Here is a 17,875-nt window from a genome sequence, read left to right on the forward strand (position 1 = left end):
TACTAGAGATGGCCAGTATTATGAAGAGATGATTTCCTCAAAAAATGACATAGGCCATTATTTAACACTGACGATTTTTATCTATAAGCAGTGGTAGATATTGTACTCTGTTTCTTCTCTTTTCGCGCGCCGTTACGCACAGTAACCCACCGACTCGACTGTTCCGCACCGTCTCGTGAAATCAGCTGTTTGGGGTCGCGCGCAGAACATGACAGCACACACGTCCAACATCCTTCACCTCACGCGCTCAGGAACCAAACAGACGGGGTTTCTCATCGTGTTGCGACACAACCTCTCTAAATGAAGTGGGTGTGAACTCTCCCAAACTGCTTCTACACTTCTTCTGCTTCATTGAGGAAGTTGACTCCTGTCAGAGAGAGCGACGAAGCCCAAGACGCAAAGGTGAGACACTTTATTCATTTCTTCCAGTGAAATAATATGTGAAGAGAGATGCTGTCAGCTGGGTTTTACTTTTAAATAACTTTTTTATGCCTAGTTTAAAGATTTTAAAGTTTTATTCTCAATTTTGTTTTATCTTTGGCTACTTAATTTCTCCCAGAGACAATTTGCTAAATCTCTGAGGGGACAACAGACCCCCATCCCCTAATTTTATCCTTGCCTTGTCTCTAATTTACATTTTTTAAAGAACTACTTTCATGTCAGTCCTAGAACTGGCTTGTCCAGTGTCATTTCAACAGAATTAAAACATACTTCTCCAAATCAAGCCTGTGCTTGCGTTGATGGTGCAGTGTACAGGTAAATCTTTTACCTTTATGGAGCCGGAACAACCTTCTCTGTAAAAATCCTGTCAGTTGATGCTTGTGACCTTAAAAGTAAATTTGAAAGTAGAAGAGTTATTTTAAAGTGTCATTTCACACTTTAAAAAGCTTCAGCTCCAAAAGTTGTTTCCATATCTTCTTGATGTAAAATTGAATGGGCTTCTAGATGCTTCTTAACAAACAAACAAAAAGCTTAAATTTGGTCCCTGCTCTAAAATGACTGATAGTAACAGCCAATAAATGTAACAGTTTGTAACTCCTAACTGTGACAGTGAAGTTCTTCATGTGACAACAGCTTTAAAGTTGATGAATTTAAGTCTATTGAAAAGTTTTTAGGGGTAAAAGTTCTTTCAAAGCTTAAAAAATGACCAAATATTAAGTTATTCCAGATGTTTTAGTCATTACAGACTGTTTGTTAGATCTGAAGAGGCAAAACAGCAACAGAAACATCCTGAATCTTTTTCCTTATCCCAAGTTTTAACGAGATGGTTGTCATTCATGCTTTCACGCTTCTCTGATGACGTGTGCACCTTAAACTGGTCTATGACTTCACCAGCAGGTTAACTGTAAGAGCCTTAGGTGTTCAGTGACAACTCCACCCCAAAGGGAGACGGGAAAAGTCATCCAGAGTGTTGTCATCAGGTGGAGCTTCCCTTAAAGCCACAGATTTCATAACTTCTGTCTTTCTTCAGGGGAGTTGTCATGATGAGTATGTTTCAAATGAAAAGTAATTTTTTTTACGTGTGTTAGACAGTTGAAGGGTGCTTTGGAATCTTGAGAACAAATTCACCACTGAAGACCGACTGTATCAGCAGCTTTTGATGTTGTACTGCCACAGAGAAAAAGTAATCACTACTGATACAATGGGGGGTACAAGGTACAACCTGCCCTGATCTAGCTTGGGGCCACTTTAACCCAGGTATAGTGTGGACTTGGGTTACTTTAGGGGGTTACACCTGTGCGCTTATAAACAATTGTTGATTAATTGAAGTAAGGATGGAGTTTGAATTTGGAAACAACATCCTCCATCATGATTCATCTTAGTCTCATTCAAGGTTCAAAGGAATCTTTATTATCCGAAACGGTCAGTTTAGTTTGCAGCAAGCACACACAAAAAAAGGGGAAGCAGAACATATCACACCAAACAGGATATTAATCTGAGTATCATTCATCTTAAATGTCTCTGACAGAAAGTGGTTGTTCTGTCAATCTTACCGCACAAATTTTTCAGTTTTTGTTCTTATGGTTAAGCTAACCATGTCAGCAAACAAAGGTTAAAGAACCTAAAATATTGTTTAATGCTCGCTGATTGGTTTTCCAGTCAAATTCTGCATCTTAAGCATCTCTTTCTTCAAGAATTCTTTTTCTAAAATTCACCTCGTGAACTTGGTCTGAAGTTGTGTGTCCACGGTCAAGTTTGGGTTATGACTTTGGGGACAGAAAGTGAAAGCAGCTGTCCTCAGGAATCATATGCCCTCTTAAAACATAACTCCTGACCACAGTCTGGGGAAGTTTTCTGAGGTCATTGTCTGTTCAAGCCTGTCTCAAGTTAGAAAACGAAACTCAAGAGAGATGATGTTTTTGCAGTCTGCTGATCGAAACAGTTGAAGTAAATGACCCCCTCACCCTCCACCCCATAGGCCAGTGCACTTCCCTCTTTATAAACTCTGCAGTCCTTCTACTTCTGTTTTATCTTAGATTGATCGTGTGAATATGGCAAATTGCTGACACAGTGGCTGATCTGAAATGTCACATGGAAGTTATAACTTATCAAATGAGGAACATGGATGCTGGATAATAGTTTGCTGTGCAATATAACCAATAAAAAAAAAAAGATGATCGCCATTTTTATCGAGCATGAACCATGTTGGAGCTCCTAGACCTTGTTTTCTCAGTTTCAAGATTTTGTAATTAATTACATTTTGATGGCGAGTGGAATGGATAAAAAAAAAAAAAAATCAAAATTGAACAGATTTAATCTGCTGAAAAACAGTCACACTGTTTCATCACAATCAGTTTGATTATTTTAACATATTTGTGTGTGAACATAAGTGTCAGCCAAACCCACAATCATTGCTAACCGCTAAAATGGCTAACAACATGACAGATCGCACGTGTGTGCTAAAATGAGAACAAAAGCAGGAATGGAGTCTCGTCCAGCAGGTTCATACCAAACATGCAACACTTAAAAGCCAACTTAATCGGCCTTAAGCGCAAAAGCCAATATTGAGTTAAGGTGAGTCCAAACACAGCTGATGGAGTAGTGCAAATATTTGAGTGTCATTAAAGTTTGCAGTATCTGAATGAAGTGACGGATGTATCATTACAGTCAGGGTTTTTGTATTGTTCTCCTTCAGGATCCAGTGTGAAATGTTATATTGTTTATTAGTTTCTGTTCCTGTTATAAGGTTTAAGGGAGGCAAGGGCGCCAAAATTCAGAATCACAAAACACGTCTTTAGTAAGTTAAGTTAAAAACAATACGATAGTGTTAGGTGATTGCTATTTTATTTCATTTTATTTCATTTTACTAGAAATCAATCCTGTTGTGATGATAATTCTCTTTTGTTTCAGGGAGTCATGGCCGAGACAGCAGCATTAAAAGTTTCAAACAAAGAGTGAAACTAAGCAATAGACAGTAACAAGTGAACTTTACATCAGTCAAGCAGTAGAACATGTGCACAAAGGTGAAAAATACACTGAAAATACTTTGACAAATGAGTATTAACAACATGGTAGAGCATGGCCTTTAAAAGAAAGATATACCAATGATCCACTCTTCTGTTAAACCTACTTTTCATACAAGACGCAGTGATGTGTGCAGAATCCTAAAGGAGGCTGAGATAGCATAAAAAGAATATCACCAGAGTCCAGTACAAGTTAAAAGATTGCTACCTCAAAAACTCAGACAGAAAAGAAAAGAAATATAGTAACGGTGTCCAGGACGTTTTTACTTTTGGAAACTCGAAGTTTAGTTGAGCCAAATAAAGTTTTGTTTAAAGAGCGTGCACGCCCTGGTGGATTAACCATTACAGAAACATAAAATGTGCTTTGGTAGTCAAATGTATACTGTTTATTTACGGCAACAGTGACAAACACATTACGCTGGGTGGCGGTCTATTAAATTTGTTCAGCGCTGTATAAACTTTATTGGGTCTGTTGACATTGTCAGTGAGTAGAATACATTTGCAGGAAAGGCATTAAATACCTCCATCCCACACCGTGGTACCCTTTACTATTCGAAACTACTATCTAGGGCTGAACGATTTTGGAAAATGAGCTAATTGTTTTTTTGTTTTTTTGTTTTTTGTTTTTTACCAATTTTGCGGTTGCGATTTAGCATGCGATTTGTTTGGGGGGACATTTATCTTCTGCGTTATCCACTAAACAGAAGACTTAGTCATTCTATAGTATAACCAACATGATTAAGAATACTGTCGACGTTTAAACAATTCTTTTCTGCAACCAGTTGTCAGTAAGCGTAACAAACAGAACAAAGTGAACAAGGGGTATCACAGAAGGAGATTAGGGCAACTGGAAAAAAAAAAGTCCACATTTCAGAATTCTGACTTTAATATCAGACTTCTGAACTTTTCCTTATAAAGAATAGTAATAAAAAATGGAATGTTTTTTTTTTCAGTTGCTCTAATCGTCGTCGTCGCCATAAAATTCATAATTTAATCTCAGAATTCTGGGGAAAAAAGTCAGAATTCTGACTTTAATCTCAGAATTTTTCTCATAAAAAGTAGTATAACAAAAAAATATATATATATATATATATTTTTCTCATTGTCCCTAATCCTCTTCTGTAGGTTATGGTTCCACCAACCACAGTCATTATGTTGCAAGTCTGTGTAGCTCACAGGGTTTTTTTTTTTTTTTTGCCAGAATAAGCATATTAACTTTTGGAAGTTTTGAGGAAGAACAGGTACAAGTTACAATATTTCCTCTAGGTCTGTGTACATGAAACTTTTTTTTTTTTGTAAATTGCAGACTTTGCGATTAAAAAATTGCATTCTATCATATTACAGTATCATATACAGTTTCAATTCGATTAATTGTTCAGCCCTACTACTTACACACCATGAAGTTCAGCTTCTTGTCATTCGCTCTGATACCATTTTTCTTAGAACAACAAAAATATCTGCGAGTAAGTGATGAGAGGGAGGTGTCAAATTTTACAGTTTGGGTGAGCTAACGCTTTATACCTCCTGTGTGAACAGATGAGCAACACAGCAGCAAACGGTGTCAAACAGATGCCCAAAGAGACCGAAATGAGTGGAGACACAGCACACCTGCACATGGACGGCATCCCTACAGAAATCCTCAGTCAGGTATGTGGCACTGAAGGAGCAAATGACGACAGGAACAGAGTTTCATTTATTTTGCACTGATCAAAAAATGAGACTTCAAAGAGAGAAAACAGAGACTTCACTTTTTGAGCTGTCTTAAACTTTTCAACAAAAAGTGTTTAGTCAGCCACTGATTTTGCAAGTTCTCCTACTTGGAAAGATGAGAGGTCTGTAATTGTCACCAGAGGTTCACTTCAACTATGAGAGACAAAATGAGAAAAAATCCAGAACTCAATCCAACTCAGTACTTTGTAACAACCTTTGTTGGCAATGACAGAGGTCAAACATTTCCTGTAAGTCTGGAGACTGGCGAGGCCACTCCAGGACCCCGAAATACCTTTTACGGAGCCACTCCTTCGTTGCCCGAGCGGTGTCTTTGGGATCCTTGCCATAGTGGAAGAATCAGCCACGTTTCATCTTCAAGGATTTCACTGATGGAAGGAGATAACCCTGTTCATTCTTCCCTTAACATGGATCAGTCATTTTGTCCCCTTTGCAGAAAAACAGCCCCAAAGCATGAGGTTTTCACCCCCATGCTTCACAGTAGGTTTGGTGATCTTGGGATGCAACTCAGCATTCTTCTTCCTCAAAACACAACGAGTTGAGTTTCAACTGACCACATGATATTCTCCAAATCCTCTTCTGGATCATCCATGTGCTTTCTGGCAAACTCCAGACGGCCTGGACATGCACTGGCTTGACCAGGAGGACACACCTGGGGCTGCAGAATTTGAGTCCCTCTCGGCGTAGTGTGTAACTGATGGTAGCCTCTGTTACTTTGGTCCCAGCTCTCTGCAGGTCATTTATGAGGTCTCTGTGTAGTTCTGGGATTTTTGCTCACCGTTCTCATGATCATTTTGACCCCGCAAGATGAGATCTTGAGTGGGGCCCCAGACAGAGAGGGATTATCAATGGTCAGTTGATTTATTTACACCAACCTGCTCGCCTATTGTAGATCCACTCTTCCCAGGCTGGTGTAGGTCAACAATTTTCTTCCTGGTGTCCTTTGACAGCTCTTTGGTCTTGGTCATGGTTGAGTGTGGGGTCTGACTGTTTGAGGCTGTGGACAGGTGTCTTTTATGCAGATAATGAGTTCAAACAGTTGTCATGAATACAGGTAACAGAAGAGCTTCTTAGGCCATGTCCACATGTAGCGGGGTATTTCCAAAAAGAAATATCTACCCCCTCGTTTGTATTTAAAACTACTTTCGGCCACACACAGTGAGCAAACCTGGTGCTAACTGCGGCTGAAGGCATGCCAAACCCACATTTGGCAGTGTTTTCCAGACATAGAACCCGTGCCAGCCAATCAGAATGAGCCCCCATCATTCAGCTGTGACGTCTGAGAACTGAAAAGTCCTATCACCAGCATCCACAAGAAACCATGAAACTGGAGTTTTCCAAAATCTTTACTTTGGCCGGAGTTTTCAGAAAACACTGTTTTCAGTGACGTAAAGCTGTGGTTTCGTGCAGATGACTGGCGTAAACGTTGTTTTCCCAAATATGCAGCCACATGTGGACATGACCTTAAAGAAGAAGTTACAGCCATAAATCTTGCTTGTTTGTTGGTGACCAAATACTTCTTACCCACCATAATTTACAAATGAGTTCTTCAAAGGGGACATATCATGCTTGTTTCTCCTTTTCACTATGCCAGACTAGGATGCCTGTAAAGCATTTCTGCCCTCAGTACAAGTCATTTAGTTCCTTCATTGCCCCACAATAGCGTTCTCAATATCCTCAGTTTAGGCCATTCTGAAGATCTCATTGAAACGCTCCGTTTTGAGAATGACCTCCAGTAACCTCGCAACGTCACAGCCCTTTGTTCTCTGATTGGTCAGTTCTATCAGAGGGGTGGAGGGGGTAGAGCCAGGGGGCGGTTTTGCAGCATGGCAGTATTTACAAAATCTCCATATTGAATGGGGCAGACCGAGCGAGTTTGCTGTTTGCCAAAACTTCACCGTAAGGCATTGATAGCACTAATAAAATGGCAGAGTGTAGGATACGTCCTTTTGTATTGGACCCTGAGTCAGACCCAGACGGTTCTGTAGCTCAGGAGGAAGAAAATCCACCTTGACACAGATCATCTCAGGATGCTTCAGTGTGGTGAGTCAAACCGGTACTGTAACATGTATAGTTTATACTTTATACTTGGCTCTCGGTGGGTGACATCACAGAGGAGGGGCTGCTTTATCAGATTACTCCAATTAAAATAAAGGACCCTCGTGTCGTCACGACGTTTGAGATCTCGTGGCCAACTGGCAATGACCTATTTTCAGAGGCATCAAATCTCGTTCTAGGATATCAGAAAAAATACAATATCTAATTTTTTTAAAATTCAGGGGGTGAAAGGTCTTGTTTTCAAGTTAATTATATTTTATGTAAGTATTAAATCAGGGATCAGCATGATATGTCCCCTTTAAAAATCCTACAATGTGATTTCCTGGATATTTTTTCTTATTTTGTCTCTCATAGTTGAAGTTTACCTCTGATGAAAATTACAGACCTCTCTCATCTTTCTAAGTTGGTGAACTTGCAAAATCAGTGGCTGACTAAATACTGTATATTACTGAATGTAACCACAGTTACTATAAACAGAGAAGTGTTCTGCTGTGGAAATCTCCTTGTCTTTGTGAGTAATGTCTTTCATACTGTGTGAAGAAACAACATGTATCAGAGAGACACAGCTGCTGCTGGGAGGATTCCCTGATTAGGAAATCATTTAGTTTATTTCAATCTGACTCATTGAGGAGGATCAGTCATCAAACAGTCCATACGTTTACAGTCACAGACTTCCAGTTTTTAGAGCTCTCCTCCTAAGTTCATAAGGTTAAAATCTCAGCGGATCAAATGGATGACGCATAAAATACCAGCACTGCTAATACTGCTGACGTGCAGAGAAAATGTTAAGTTCAATATGATAAATAACTGCTCAGTTAATGACAAAATAGTCAACTTTTTGGAATCAGTGATGCAAGATTTTCACTTATGTAACAGACTTGAGTTCTTCTAAACCATTAGTTTGTCACTGTACGTACCAATTGTAAGTGTTTATGTTGCTAATAAACAAAGCATGCTGTTTTATTAGCGTCACGATGGAGGAATGAAGTCAGCCCTGCCTCCTCTCAGGTACATGAGCATGTAGAGACAGGAAACCAAAAAAAAAGAAGGAGAGGAAAGAGTTTAACGATACAGAGAGAGACCTGAGCAAACACGTCTCTGGAAATTTACTGCGACTCATGAGAAAGACAGAGGGACAAAAAGAGGAGGAGCGGTGTTTATTTGTACCATGACTTGATTTCAAAATCTCATCCCAGTCCGGCTCCTGATCCTTGGGCTTTGAGCCAAGGTTGACTCATCGAAGGAGGTGAAGTTGTTCTGCAAACCGTTAGATTTTGAGCCATAATCACGATAGTAATGAAACTTTTATGGTATCATAACCCAGGCCCTGTTCCCTTTTCTTTCTACCACCACATGAATGACACTTTACCAGTGCTTCTGCTAAAAAAAGCCACAAACTGCCCTTCAGATGATACATTTCAGCTTACGTAGCTTTGATTTGCAAGCAACCCCTTAAAAAAACTTCAGCAGTTTTCATCATTACTGACTTAAAATGGGACTTTTTGCTTTTGCGTCCTGCTCTTTGAAATAAAAACACATGCCAGAAATTGGCATGGTGGATTATTATTGCATAACCTTTAACCTGACTGTAGTTGAACAGGAAGCTTCATTTTCACAGAGTTCCTCCCTCATCTCCTCCTTTTATCAGACTCTTCAGGGATGGCAGCAGCCGCTCTGTTGAAACTTGCATTTGTTGTGTAAGTAAAAACTCTGCTGGCTGCCAAGCAAAACATAATCCATGATACAATCACAGTGATGAAACTGGTCTTTGGTGATCCGGTCTGAGCCTCCATGTTGAATCCTGGATGTACAGAAACACAGACACACCCAAACTTCCCAGACTGATTTCCCAAATATTCCCTCACAGTCTAAGGGTTGAGTTCTCCTCAGGTGTGTCCTGTCTACTTGCATTAGATTTAAGGTTTGGTTTAACTCATTTGAATGTGGACACAGACATGATTTGCCTGTTGCAACATAAGAGTAGCTGCTGGCAGCAGAATACAAACACTGGTCAGAGTTTTTCTGGCTCCAAAGGAAACACAGAACAGGAAGAGGAATGTTGATTGTTGCGGCCATCTCCAGAGGATCATTACATGTTGTACCAGCCCGGCCTCTTCCTGTTAAAAACAACAAAGAAACCCCTACTTTAACAGAATCACAGGAGTTTTCCTCTGCTAAGAAATGCCTTGATTTATATTTGCCTTTGCCTAGATTTTGTGTTTGTAGAAGGTGAAAATTCAGTTAAGATAACACAAGTGAGGTAATAACATGACGCTGCCGTCAGTTCCTCTTGCACCTCAAGAATCTGAAATATCTTTTATAAACACCACAAATAACTTTTAAAACCAGCCAATAGAGACTGGGAAAAGATTATTAATCTCAATGTTGACTGCAGATTAAATATTTGACTCACTCTGGAACATTTACCTTGATCTTAATCAGTGTAGATCTGTATTTCTAATCTCCGCCTATCCCCGAAGCCATCACTGCTTGGTTCAGAGTGAAGAGACTGATGTATAAATTTAAAAAGAGGGGCACAAAGTCTGTTGGTTTCTTTCAAACCTTAAAATAGAATATATCTTAATTGCCAGTTTACATCAAAATTGAAAGTGGTCAGAACGAGAAGATATCATCATTTCTCGGACTCACTCCACCCATCACATCACTCCCATCCTGCAGCAGCTCCACTGGCTCCCCGTCACGCATCGCATCCAGTACAAAATCTTACTTCACACATTCAAAGCCATCCACAACCTCGCCCCCCTGTACCTCTCCGCCCTCATTGACATTCATGTACCTGCCCGTACCCTTCGTTCCTCTTCTTCCATCCACCTCTCTGTCCCTCTGCGCGCCTCAGCACCATGGGGGGCCGAGCATTTAGCCGCTTGCAATACTGACTCCTTACCACTCTTCAAAACAAGACTCAAAACTCACCTATTCAAGCTCGCATACTCCCTTCTGTTAATTTACACTGTCTTTGTTTTGTATGTCTCTTTTTGAACTTGCTTTTTACTCTTCTTTTAATGCACTTTTACTGATACTCTGTGTCTCTGCAACTGATGTAAGGTGACCTTGAGTGCTATGAAAGGCGCCCTGAAATAACATGTATTATTATTATTATTATTATTATTATTATTATTATTATTATTATTATTAAAAAGATGTTAAAACAAACATAAAACATTACAGATGGTCTAATTATAGAACAGAATAAACTTGAAAAGAATAGAATTGAATAGAATAGAACTTTATTGTCATTGTAACAAGTACAATGAAATTGAAGTCACAGTAGCAATCAAGAAAACAAAAGTAAGAAAGTTTATAGAAGTGTATAGCCATGTCTGTGAATAGCATGATGCTACACTGCCCTCTGGTATTCCCTCTGTCGCTGGGTTAGCACAGCTAGCTCGTCCATCTTATTGGAGATAGATCTTACGTTCCCGATAACGATGGATGGAAGGACAGGTCCATGTCACTTCTTAGCTCACACCTGAGAACCAGCACATCATCCTCACCTCCTTCTCCTCACCTTGTGGGAAGACATCAGGCCTTACACCAGTTAGCATTGACATGCTACAGGCTGCTAACAGCTGATTTCGCATGTAAACAATGCGGCCATGGTTACATGTAGTATCTCCAGACAAACACAGGAGAAAAAGTAGTAAAAATATCACTGAAGCCACAAAAATTTTGGTGTCCATGACCAATAAATGAGCCATACAAAGTAATGATTCACTCCAAGTATAAAGATTATGAAAAAGAGATGAAAAAATTACAAGAAACGGACAAAGAACAGAGAGCTGCCACAAAGTCTCCAATCTCCAACAGTCTCCAATTATAAGACTCATGTAGACATTGTATTCTTAACTGTTCTTACACCTTTATTTTAAGGAGGCAATGAGTCTTGGGTTGGAAACAAACCAGGGCTGCATGACACTTCACCACCAGGCCAAGTCTGCACACAGACATGGATAAAAAGCAGGAAAAGTAACACATTAGCCTCCAGATGCATGGATGGAGCAAAGATGGAGCAAAATTTAAATCAAAAGTGAAAGAAAGAGGGCATCTCCAGACAAGGACTACCAGCAGTTTACTTGGCTGACTTGAAAAAATGCCAATTTGCAGCGACAGTATATCCAAAGTGTCCCTTGTGGCTTATCTTAGGTGTTTTGGTATCTCAAAGTGTCTCTTCTAATACATGCAGTAAACCCTCAGTAGAGAAGAAGTTGTATTGTTGAGATAAGATCATCAGCTTTGTTCTGCAAGAGGCTACAGATTCCTGAAATACTTTGAGCAGCGTCATTACTGGGAGAACGACATGACTCAGGTCTTTCAGGTCTTAAGTCACTGTATCCAAGGTGTGACTTCAAACAGGTGATCATTAGAGTTGTACTGATTACTCAAATTAGCCTAATTTCACAAACCAAGGAATTTTAATTTCATAGTATTTAAGTTTTTACTCAGTTAAGTTTGGTTTAGTTTCAGTTTGGTTGGGTGGGCAAAGGGTGGTTAATGGCCTGTAAAGCACTTTGTGTTACTTTTTTTTGTTAAAGAAGCACTTTATTTTTGAAGATTTGATTGATTAGATTTGAGTTAAAGCAAAGGCTTCTGCTAATTTTGAAAAAAAAAATGCTGCCATCTGGTGGATAAATGAAGTAAAATCTGTTGTCTTCAATTTTTTTTTTCATTTGTTTTTGAAAGTCTCTGATTTTCTGAGTTTTATTTAATGTTTGAAGTTAGGTTTGACTGCTAGTTAAATTATCTGTTCACCAATAAATTTTTTGTTTATGTAAAACTTCGACTTATCAAGTTTTAGATGTGACAATAAAAGATGTATATATTTTTTTAAAACTCTCTCAGACATTTTTATAGAATGAAAGTGACATGAAATAGCTTCGAAGTATTTAAATAACTTCTGAATTTAAAAAGATCCTCTCAAAATGAAACTCTTCAAAAAGGGACAATGCACTGTTGTGTTTTCTGCTTCAGTTTCATAAAAATTTAGATTAATAGACAAGACTTAGATGATTCAATGGGAAAATAGGACTTTGTTTCACTCTGTAAATCCTGTTTTTGCTTGTATTAATCATTTTTCCTCTGCCCTGTCTCCACAGGTGCAGGAGTACCTGGACTCCTTCCGTCTGTCCCTGGAGAAGCTGAAGCAAGTTTCTACTCGGCTGAAGAAAGACATGACCCGAGGTTTGGGGAAACACTCGCATAACAAAGCGTCAGTTAAGATGCTGCCAACCTTTGTCAGAGCCACACCTGATGGCACAGGTAATAATTCTTCTTTTACATTACATACAGACGTTTTTGACTTACAAAACTAACTCGTCATTTGATCCTCCTGCAGAAAAAGGCGACTTCTTGGCGCTGGATCTCGGTGGAACAAACTTTCGTGTTCTTCACGTCCGTGTGGTGGAAGAGGAGCAGAAGGTGCTGAAGATGGACAGTCAGATCTGTGCCATCCCAAAGGAGATGATGCTCGGGACTGGGGAGCAGGTAACACACAGGAAGTTAATGTGTTTGACAACCTTTATATCTATAAATACTGTACGGTTATTATGAAATTAACACTTTCTCTTTCGCTCTCTGTTTGTAGCTGTTTGACCACATTGCTTTGTGTCTCAGTGAATTCCTTGAGTCTCAGGATCTGAAGGGAAAAACTCTGCCTCTGGGCTTTACTTTCTCCTTCCCGTGTGAACAGAAAGAAATTGATAAGGTCTGACACACAAATAGAATTTTTTTCATCAAAACATTTAACCTCAAATGTGTTCAGGAGTGTCTGTTATCTTTGTGACATATAAGTGGAGCATTAATTTATTTCTTACTCAGAGCATCCTGATTCGTTGGACCAAAGGCTTCAACTGCTCTGGAGTGGAGGGTGAAGATGTGGTGAAGTTACTGAAGGAGGCCATCCACAGGAGAGGGGTGAGCTCTAAAGATATTTCTCTGCAGGTGTATAATGGGTGGGTGGTTGTACCATAGACTGTTACAAAAAAAAATGGACTGATTTTTGGTTTTAGGGTAGAAAGAGACATGCTATTTTCACCTGTGTAGGACTGCTAATGTTAACTTTTTAAACGCACCTGCTCAATGACACAATGCATTGAGTTAGTTGCTAGGTTACCATAGGTGTTGCTGTCAATATTAGTAATAATATTGGAATTTTTGTAAAATCTTGTCAGAATTAGTAAAAGGTGTTTTTATCATCGGACCTGAATCCCAATCACTTGTCAGCTGCCATTGGGCCACATCTGGCCCGAGGGCCACTAAGTAAATAGGCTCCTAGGCATCTGCTGCATGTCTTCCCACATTTTGTTTTTCTCTTTGGCTGCCCTTTTCCAATAAGAGCAAAAGTGCCTGAAGGTTTAACTTTATATTTCTCTCACACTCTCTGTTCTGCAGGACTTTGATATTGGCTCAGTTGCGATGGTGAATGACACAGTGGGCACCATGATGAGCTGCGGCTACAGAGACCAGAACTGTGAGATCGGCATGATCATCGGTAAGCATTCAGTCAGGATGTAGTGAAAGGTCCCATATTCTGCTCCTTTTCTGCAGTTTAATATGGATCATTGATGTCTTCATGAAATGGTAGTAACATGTTTTGGTCCAAAAAGCCAATAAATCAAGCACAGCAGCATTGTTTCCAGGCTCTCATAGCCCCTCTGTTTGGAACGCTCTGATTTAGTGGGCGTGACCTTCATATGTAAATGAGCCACCGCTGATACTGTTCCGCTTTTCCACGTCACTGAGAGCGGCGCCATGAGCTCCGAGTGCACGATGTTTAGAAAACAGCGAAGCTCGTTTACCGTAACATTACAGGCTAAAACAACAGGCTAACTGCAGCTAAAGTTAGCATCCTGAAGCTAACACAGAGACAGGGGGGACACTGAGGAAAAGCTCTAACATCTGCTCCACAGCACACAGCATTTAAAATACTCACATTTCCAGGGTCCCAGGTTTGTTGGCGGATGGTTGGTAATGCGCCTGGATTCAGGACCATTCTATTCGCTAGCCCTCTGTTGTACTGTCAAAAGTTAGAAAAGCAGTCGGCTGTGTAGTGACTAGCACACACATGCACAGTTTTACTGAGTGTAGCTGGAACATTTCCTTAATAAATGAACTCTAGCCACTTAGTCTTTTCTTCTTCTGAGATGGGAAGCTTGTGCATGGAACTATGTGGCTGTTTACAGCCAAAAACAGAGCAGTGATGGCTCTTCAACTTTGGCATTCTCCTCTCTCCAGCAGCGGGGAGAGGAGTGGGCGGGGAGGGGTTCAGGGGTATCTGCCCCAGTGGACCAATCAGGTCAGACTTGCTCCTGATTGGTCAAAAAAGGGAATTGCTGATGTCTGCAAATCCCCAAAATCCAAACAGCTCGTTTTAGGTCAGGATTTTACATTCACAAGCACTACTAAGTACAGGTTTTGTCATTAAATATCACATTTTGTGGGCTGGGAGGAAAGCCAAAGACCCACAAATTTCACTAAAACACTTAATAAAGTGATTTTCGCACAATATGGGACCTTTAAGCTTTTGTGAAGTGTGTGGTGGGCATCTAACCCAACTTTAAACAGACTCAAGAAGATAAGTCACGTACTCTTTCCACCATTGGTCACATAAAAATAAAAGATAGGCCACCAAATCAAAGAAACAGCTAGAAAGAAAAAGAAAAAGATAGTTTCAATAAATATATGTTTGTTTGTTTTTTAGGTACAGGAACCAACGCCTGCTACATGGAGGAGATGAGGTGCGTAAAGCGGGTGGAGGGTGAGGATGGGAGGATGTGCATCAACACAGAGTGGGGAGGCTTTGGAGACAACGGCTCCCTCAAAGACATCTTGACAGAGTTTGATATAGAGGTGGACAAGACATCCATAAACCCAGGCGTCCACACGTAAGACTGATTAAAGAATATAAGAGAAAATGCTGAAAATTAAATGGAACAACAGATCAATATCTTTTTTGTTTTCTCCTATATGTGTTCTTTCTAGTTTTGAGAAGATGATCAGCGGCATGTATTTGGGAGAAATTGTTCGGCTTGTGCTGCTGAAGATGACGAAAGATAAGCTGTTGTTTAAAGGACAGATATCCGAGGCACTGCAGACACCAGAGAAATTTGAGACCAGGTTTATCTCTGAGATTGAAGAGTAAGAGACTATAAACAAACTCGTCAAATTTTGTGTCCATATTTGGTAGTCTGAGTTAATCTGACTCTCTGGATGTGTCTGTTTCAGGCCGGAAAGCGGTTTGGAAAACACCCAAAAGATCCTCACAAAACTGGGTCTGAAGTGGGACGAGGTTGACTCGCGCATTGTGCGTCTTGTCTGTGACACCATCTCCTCTCGCTCCGCGCGTCTCTGTGGCACTGCCCTTGCTACCATCGCCGACCATATGAGGGTCTGCCGTGGGCTGAGAACCCTGAAGACCACTGTCGGGGTGGATGGGACAGTTTACAAGAAACATCCAAAGTAAGAAAACAGAACTTCATAAACTCAATATTTTCTTCATCTGCCAAAAGTGAAGATTGGTCGTTGGGTTTTTGGCCACTTAAAGAGAGGGTATCGGGCTGTTTTTAGGTCCCATTTACATGACAACTTTTCATCCGAAGACACTAAAACGTAGTGAAAAAAAATCTGTAGTAAGCATGCCAGGCCTGTAATTGGTGCTATAACTGTTTTGTCCAGAAGCTGCTTTTGGTGGATGTACACTGAAGAAGATTTGGGCCGATCATCTGGTGTATTGGTGAATGCTAAGTGCACAAGTGGAGCAACAATTTGGGGGCTCAATTTGTTGAAAGATATTCAGCAGACTGAGCAACACAAGAGCAACAGGGTAGTCTGAAATGGTTGTAACAACATTACTGTTGCACTGTTGTATGCCCTTGTGCGAAGCAAAGGGTGACGTCAGGTCGGCTAACGTGTAGACGCAAGACCAAAACACAGCAACACTTTTGTATTTTCACCCTACAATCGTTGTCATGTAAACGGATCCTTAGTCTTAACTCTGTCCCTCTTGTACCCCCTGTGGTATCTTTACATGACTTCGACACAGCATTTACACCACATTTACACCCCCTTCTCTCTGATTGGTCAGCTCACTGGAGGGGCGGAGCTATTGGTGTTAGAGGCTCTGCCCCCATCAAAGTGTCATGAACCAGACAGGTGATCCCATGGAGATCTTGTTTTGTATTAGCATTTTGATCAGTTTACAGACAGATTCAGGGAATTTCTAGAACACATGAAATTGAAGATGTTTGAAGCTTTGCTACTTTAGCCGCGTTTCCACCAAGCAGATGGCGGTTTGGTTCGTCTCTGTACGGCGCGCATTTTGTGGTGTTTCCGCTGACTCATCCCGGGACAGATCTCCAAATAACAGAGACGAGCCGTCCCACTTTTGGGACCCTTTCGTATGGGTGCCAGACTGAACCGATCAGCTCTCGGAAGGTGGAGCAACAACACTACAGACCGTCGATTGGTCAAAATAATCGTCACTTACCCTGGGACAACGACTGCATTTCTCCTGGCGGCACACAGACTTCTCTGAAACAAAGTTTGATTACACTTTGTATCAAAGAGCTACATGCCAATCACAGAGAGGACAAAATTCTGCATGTCTTCCATCATTGCTCTTTGTTTACTGTGTCGCGTTTTTCTTCTTCGTTGGATTTATTAGTGGGGTAAACTGTGTTGCGCTGCTACGGCGTCACACTATTGTTAAACAGCTGCGGCTTTCAGCATCTGACTTACATGTCGCCTACCACCAGAGGGCACAGTTTGCTGTGAGAATGCAAATGGAATCAGGCTTAACTGTACCAAACTGTGCCAAACGGTCCTGAACCAAACCGGACTGCTTGGTGGAAACGTGGCTTTAATATAAATCTTTACAATCTGGGAAAGCAAAACACCCCCGCTTTAATGTATACCTGCATGTAATGTACGATATTTTCCTCCTCTCCTCTTTCACAGTTTCAGCGAGGAGCTCCAGGAGACGGTGCACCTCCTCGCCCCTGACTGTGACATCTCCTTCCTCGTCTCGGAGGACGGCAGCGGGAAAGGCGCCGCCATGGTTACGGCTGTGGCTCAGCGGCTGGCCAGCCAATCACGGCTGTTAGAGGACAGTGAGGGGACCGATGAAGAGGAAAACGATGAGGACGAAGGTGTTTAAGAGCAGAGGATGTAGATGATTAAGAACAACACTGGAGTCTGAAAAATGTCTGTTCTCAAAGCTTGATTATGTACAGCAAAAAGATTTTAGCTTATTCATATCACACAGCTGTCTGCAGTTATTTCAGGTGTTATCAAAGTGATTTTATTGATTTTCAGATGTCATTTTACAGTTTTATGCTCTAATTATTTATAATTTTGTGCTTTGATGGTTTGTTATTTTATGTGAGAATGCCAAAGAGAGTATAATAATAAAGAGATCAAAATGTTTACAGATGAGGATTACTGAATGGTTTGATCACACACACCTGATTTTGCCTGTACGTTAAGTCAAACACATAACTTTGATAATGTGTGTTTAATAAGAATACAGTATACGGAGCTGTTTTAATAACAAACCTTTATTGAATCTTATGGCATTAACAGTGTGTTATGTTTCAGTGCATCAGTAGAAC

The 17,875-nt window shown here is 40.5% G+C and overlaps 1 protein-coding gene across 1 annotated transcript; it reads left to right on the forward strand.

The window, feature by feature from the left end:
* Window positions 1-353: 353 nt before the first annotated feature.
* Window positions 354-17,646, forward strand: LOC141791460 (hexokinase-2-like). Its single transcript, XM_074671968.1, has 11 exons — window positions 354-402; window positions 5,001-5,111; window positions 12,365-12,527; window positions 12,604-12,752; window positions 12,853-12,972; window positions 13,086-13,181; window positions 13,659-13,758; window positions 14,968-15,151; window positions 15,249-15,404; window positions 15,492-15,725; window positions 17,223-17,646. Exons 2-11 carry the CDS (start codon window positions 5,001-5,003, stop codon window positions 17,419-17,421), a joined length of 1,512 nt encoding a protein of 503 aa, XP_074528069.1. The 5' UTR covers window positions 354-402; the 3' UTR covers window positions 17,422-17,646.
* Window positions 17,647-17,875: the final 229 nt, after the last annotated feature.

The sequence above is a fragment of the Halichoeres trimaculatus genome, unplaced genomic scaffold, assembly GCF_033239565.1.
Source record: "Halichoeres trimaculatus isolate MK-OKI-2021-1 unplaced genomic scaffold, fHalTri1.1 fHalTri1_scaffold_6, whole genome shotgun sequence".
NCBI classification, from domain to species: Eukaryota; Metazoa; Chordata; class Actinopteri; order Labriformes; family Labridae; genus Halichoeres; species Halichoeres trimaculatus.

Coding starts and splice junctions, on each gene's coding strand:
- LOC141791460 (XM_074671968.1), top strand. CDS start 5,001: ATGAGCAACACAGCAGCAAACGGTGTCAAACAGATGCCCAAAGAGACC. Junction 12,753..12,852: donor TGCTCGGGACTGGGGAGCAG/GTAACACACAGG, acceptor CTCTGTTTGTAG/CTGTTTGACCACATTGCTTT. Junction 15,152..15,248: donor ATAAACCCAGGCGTCCACAC/GTAAGACTGATT, acceptor TGTTCTTTCTAG/TTTTGAGAAGATGATCAGCG.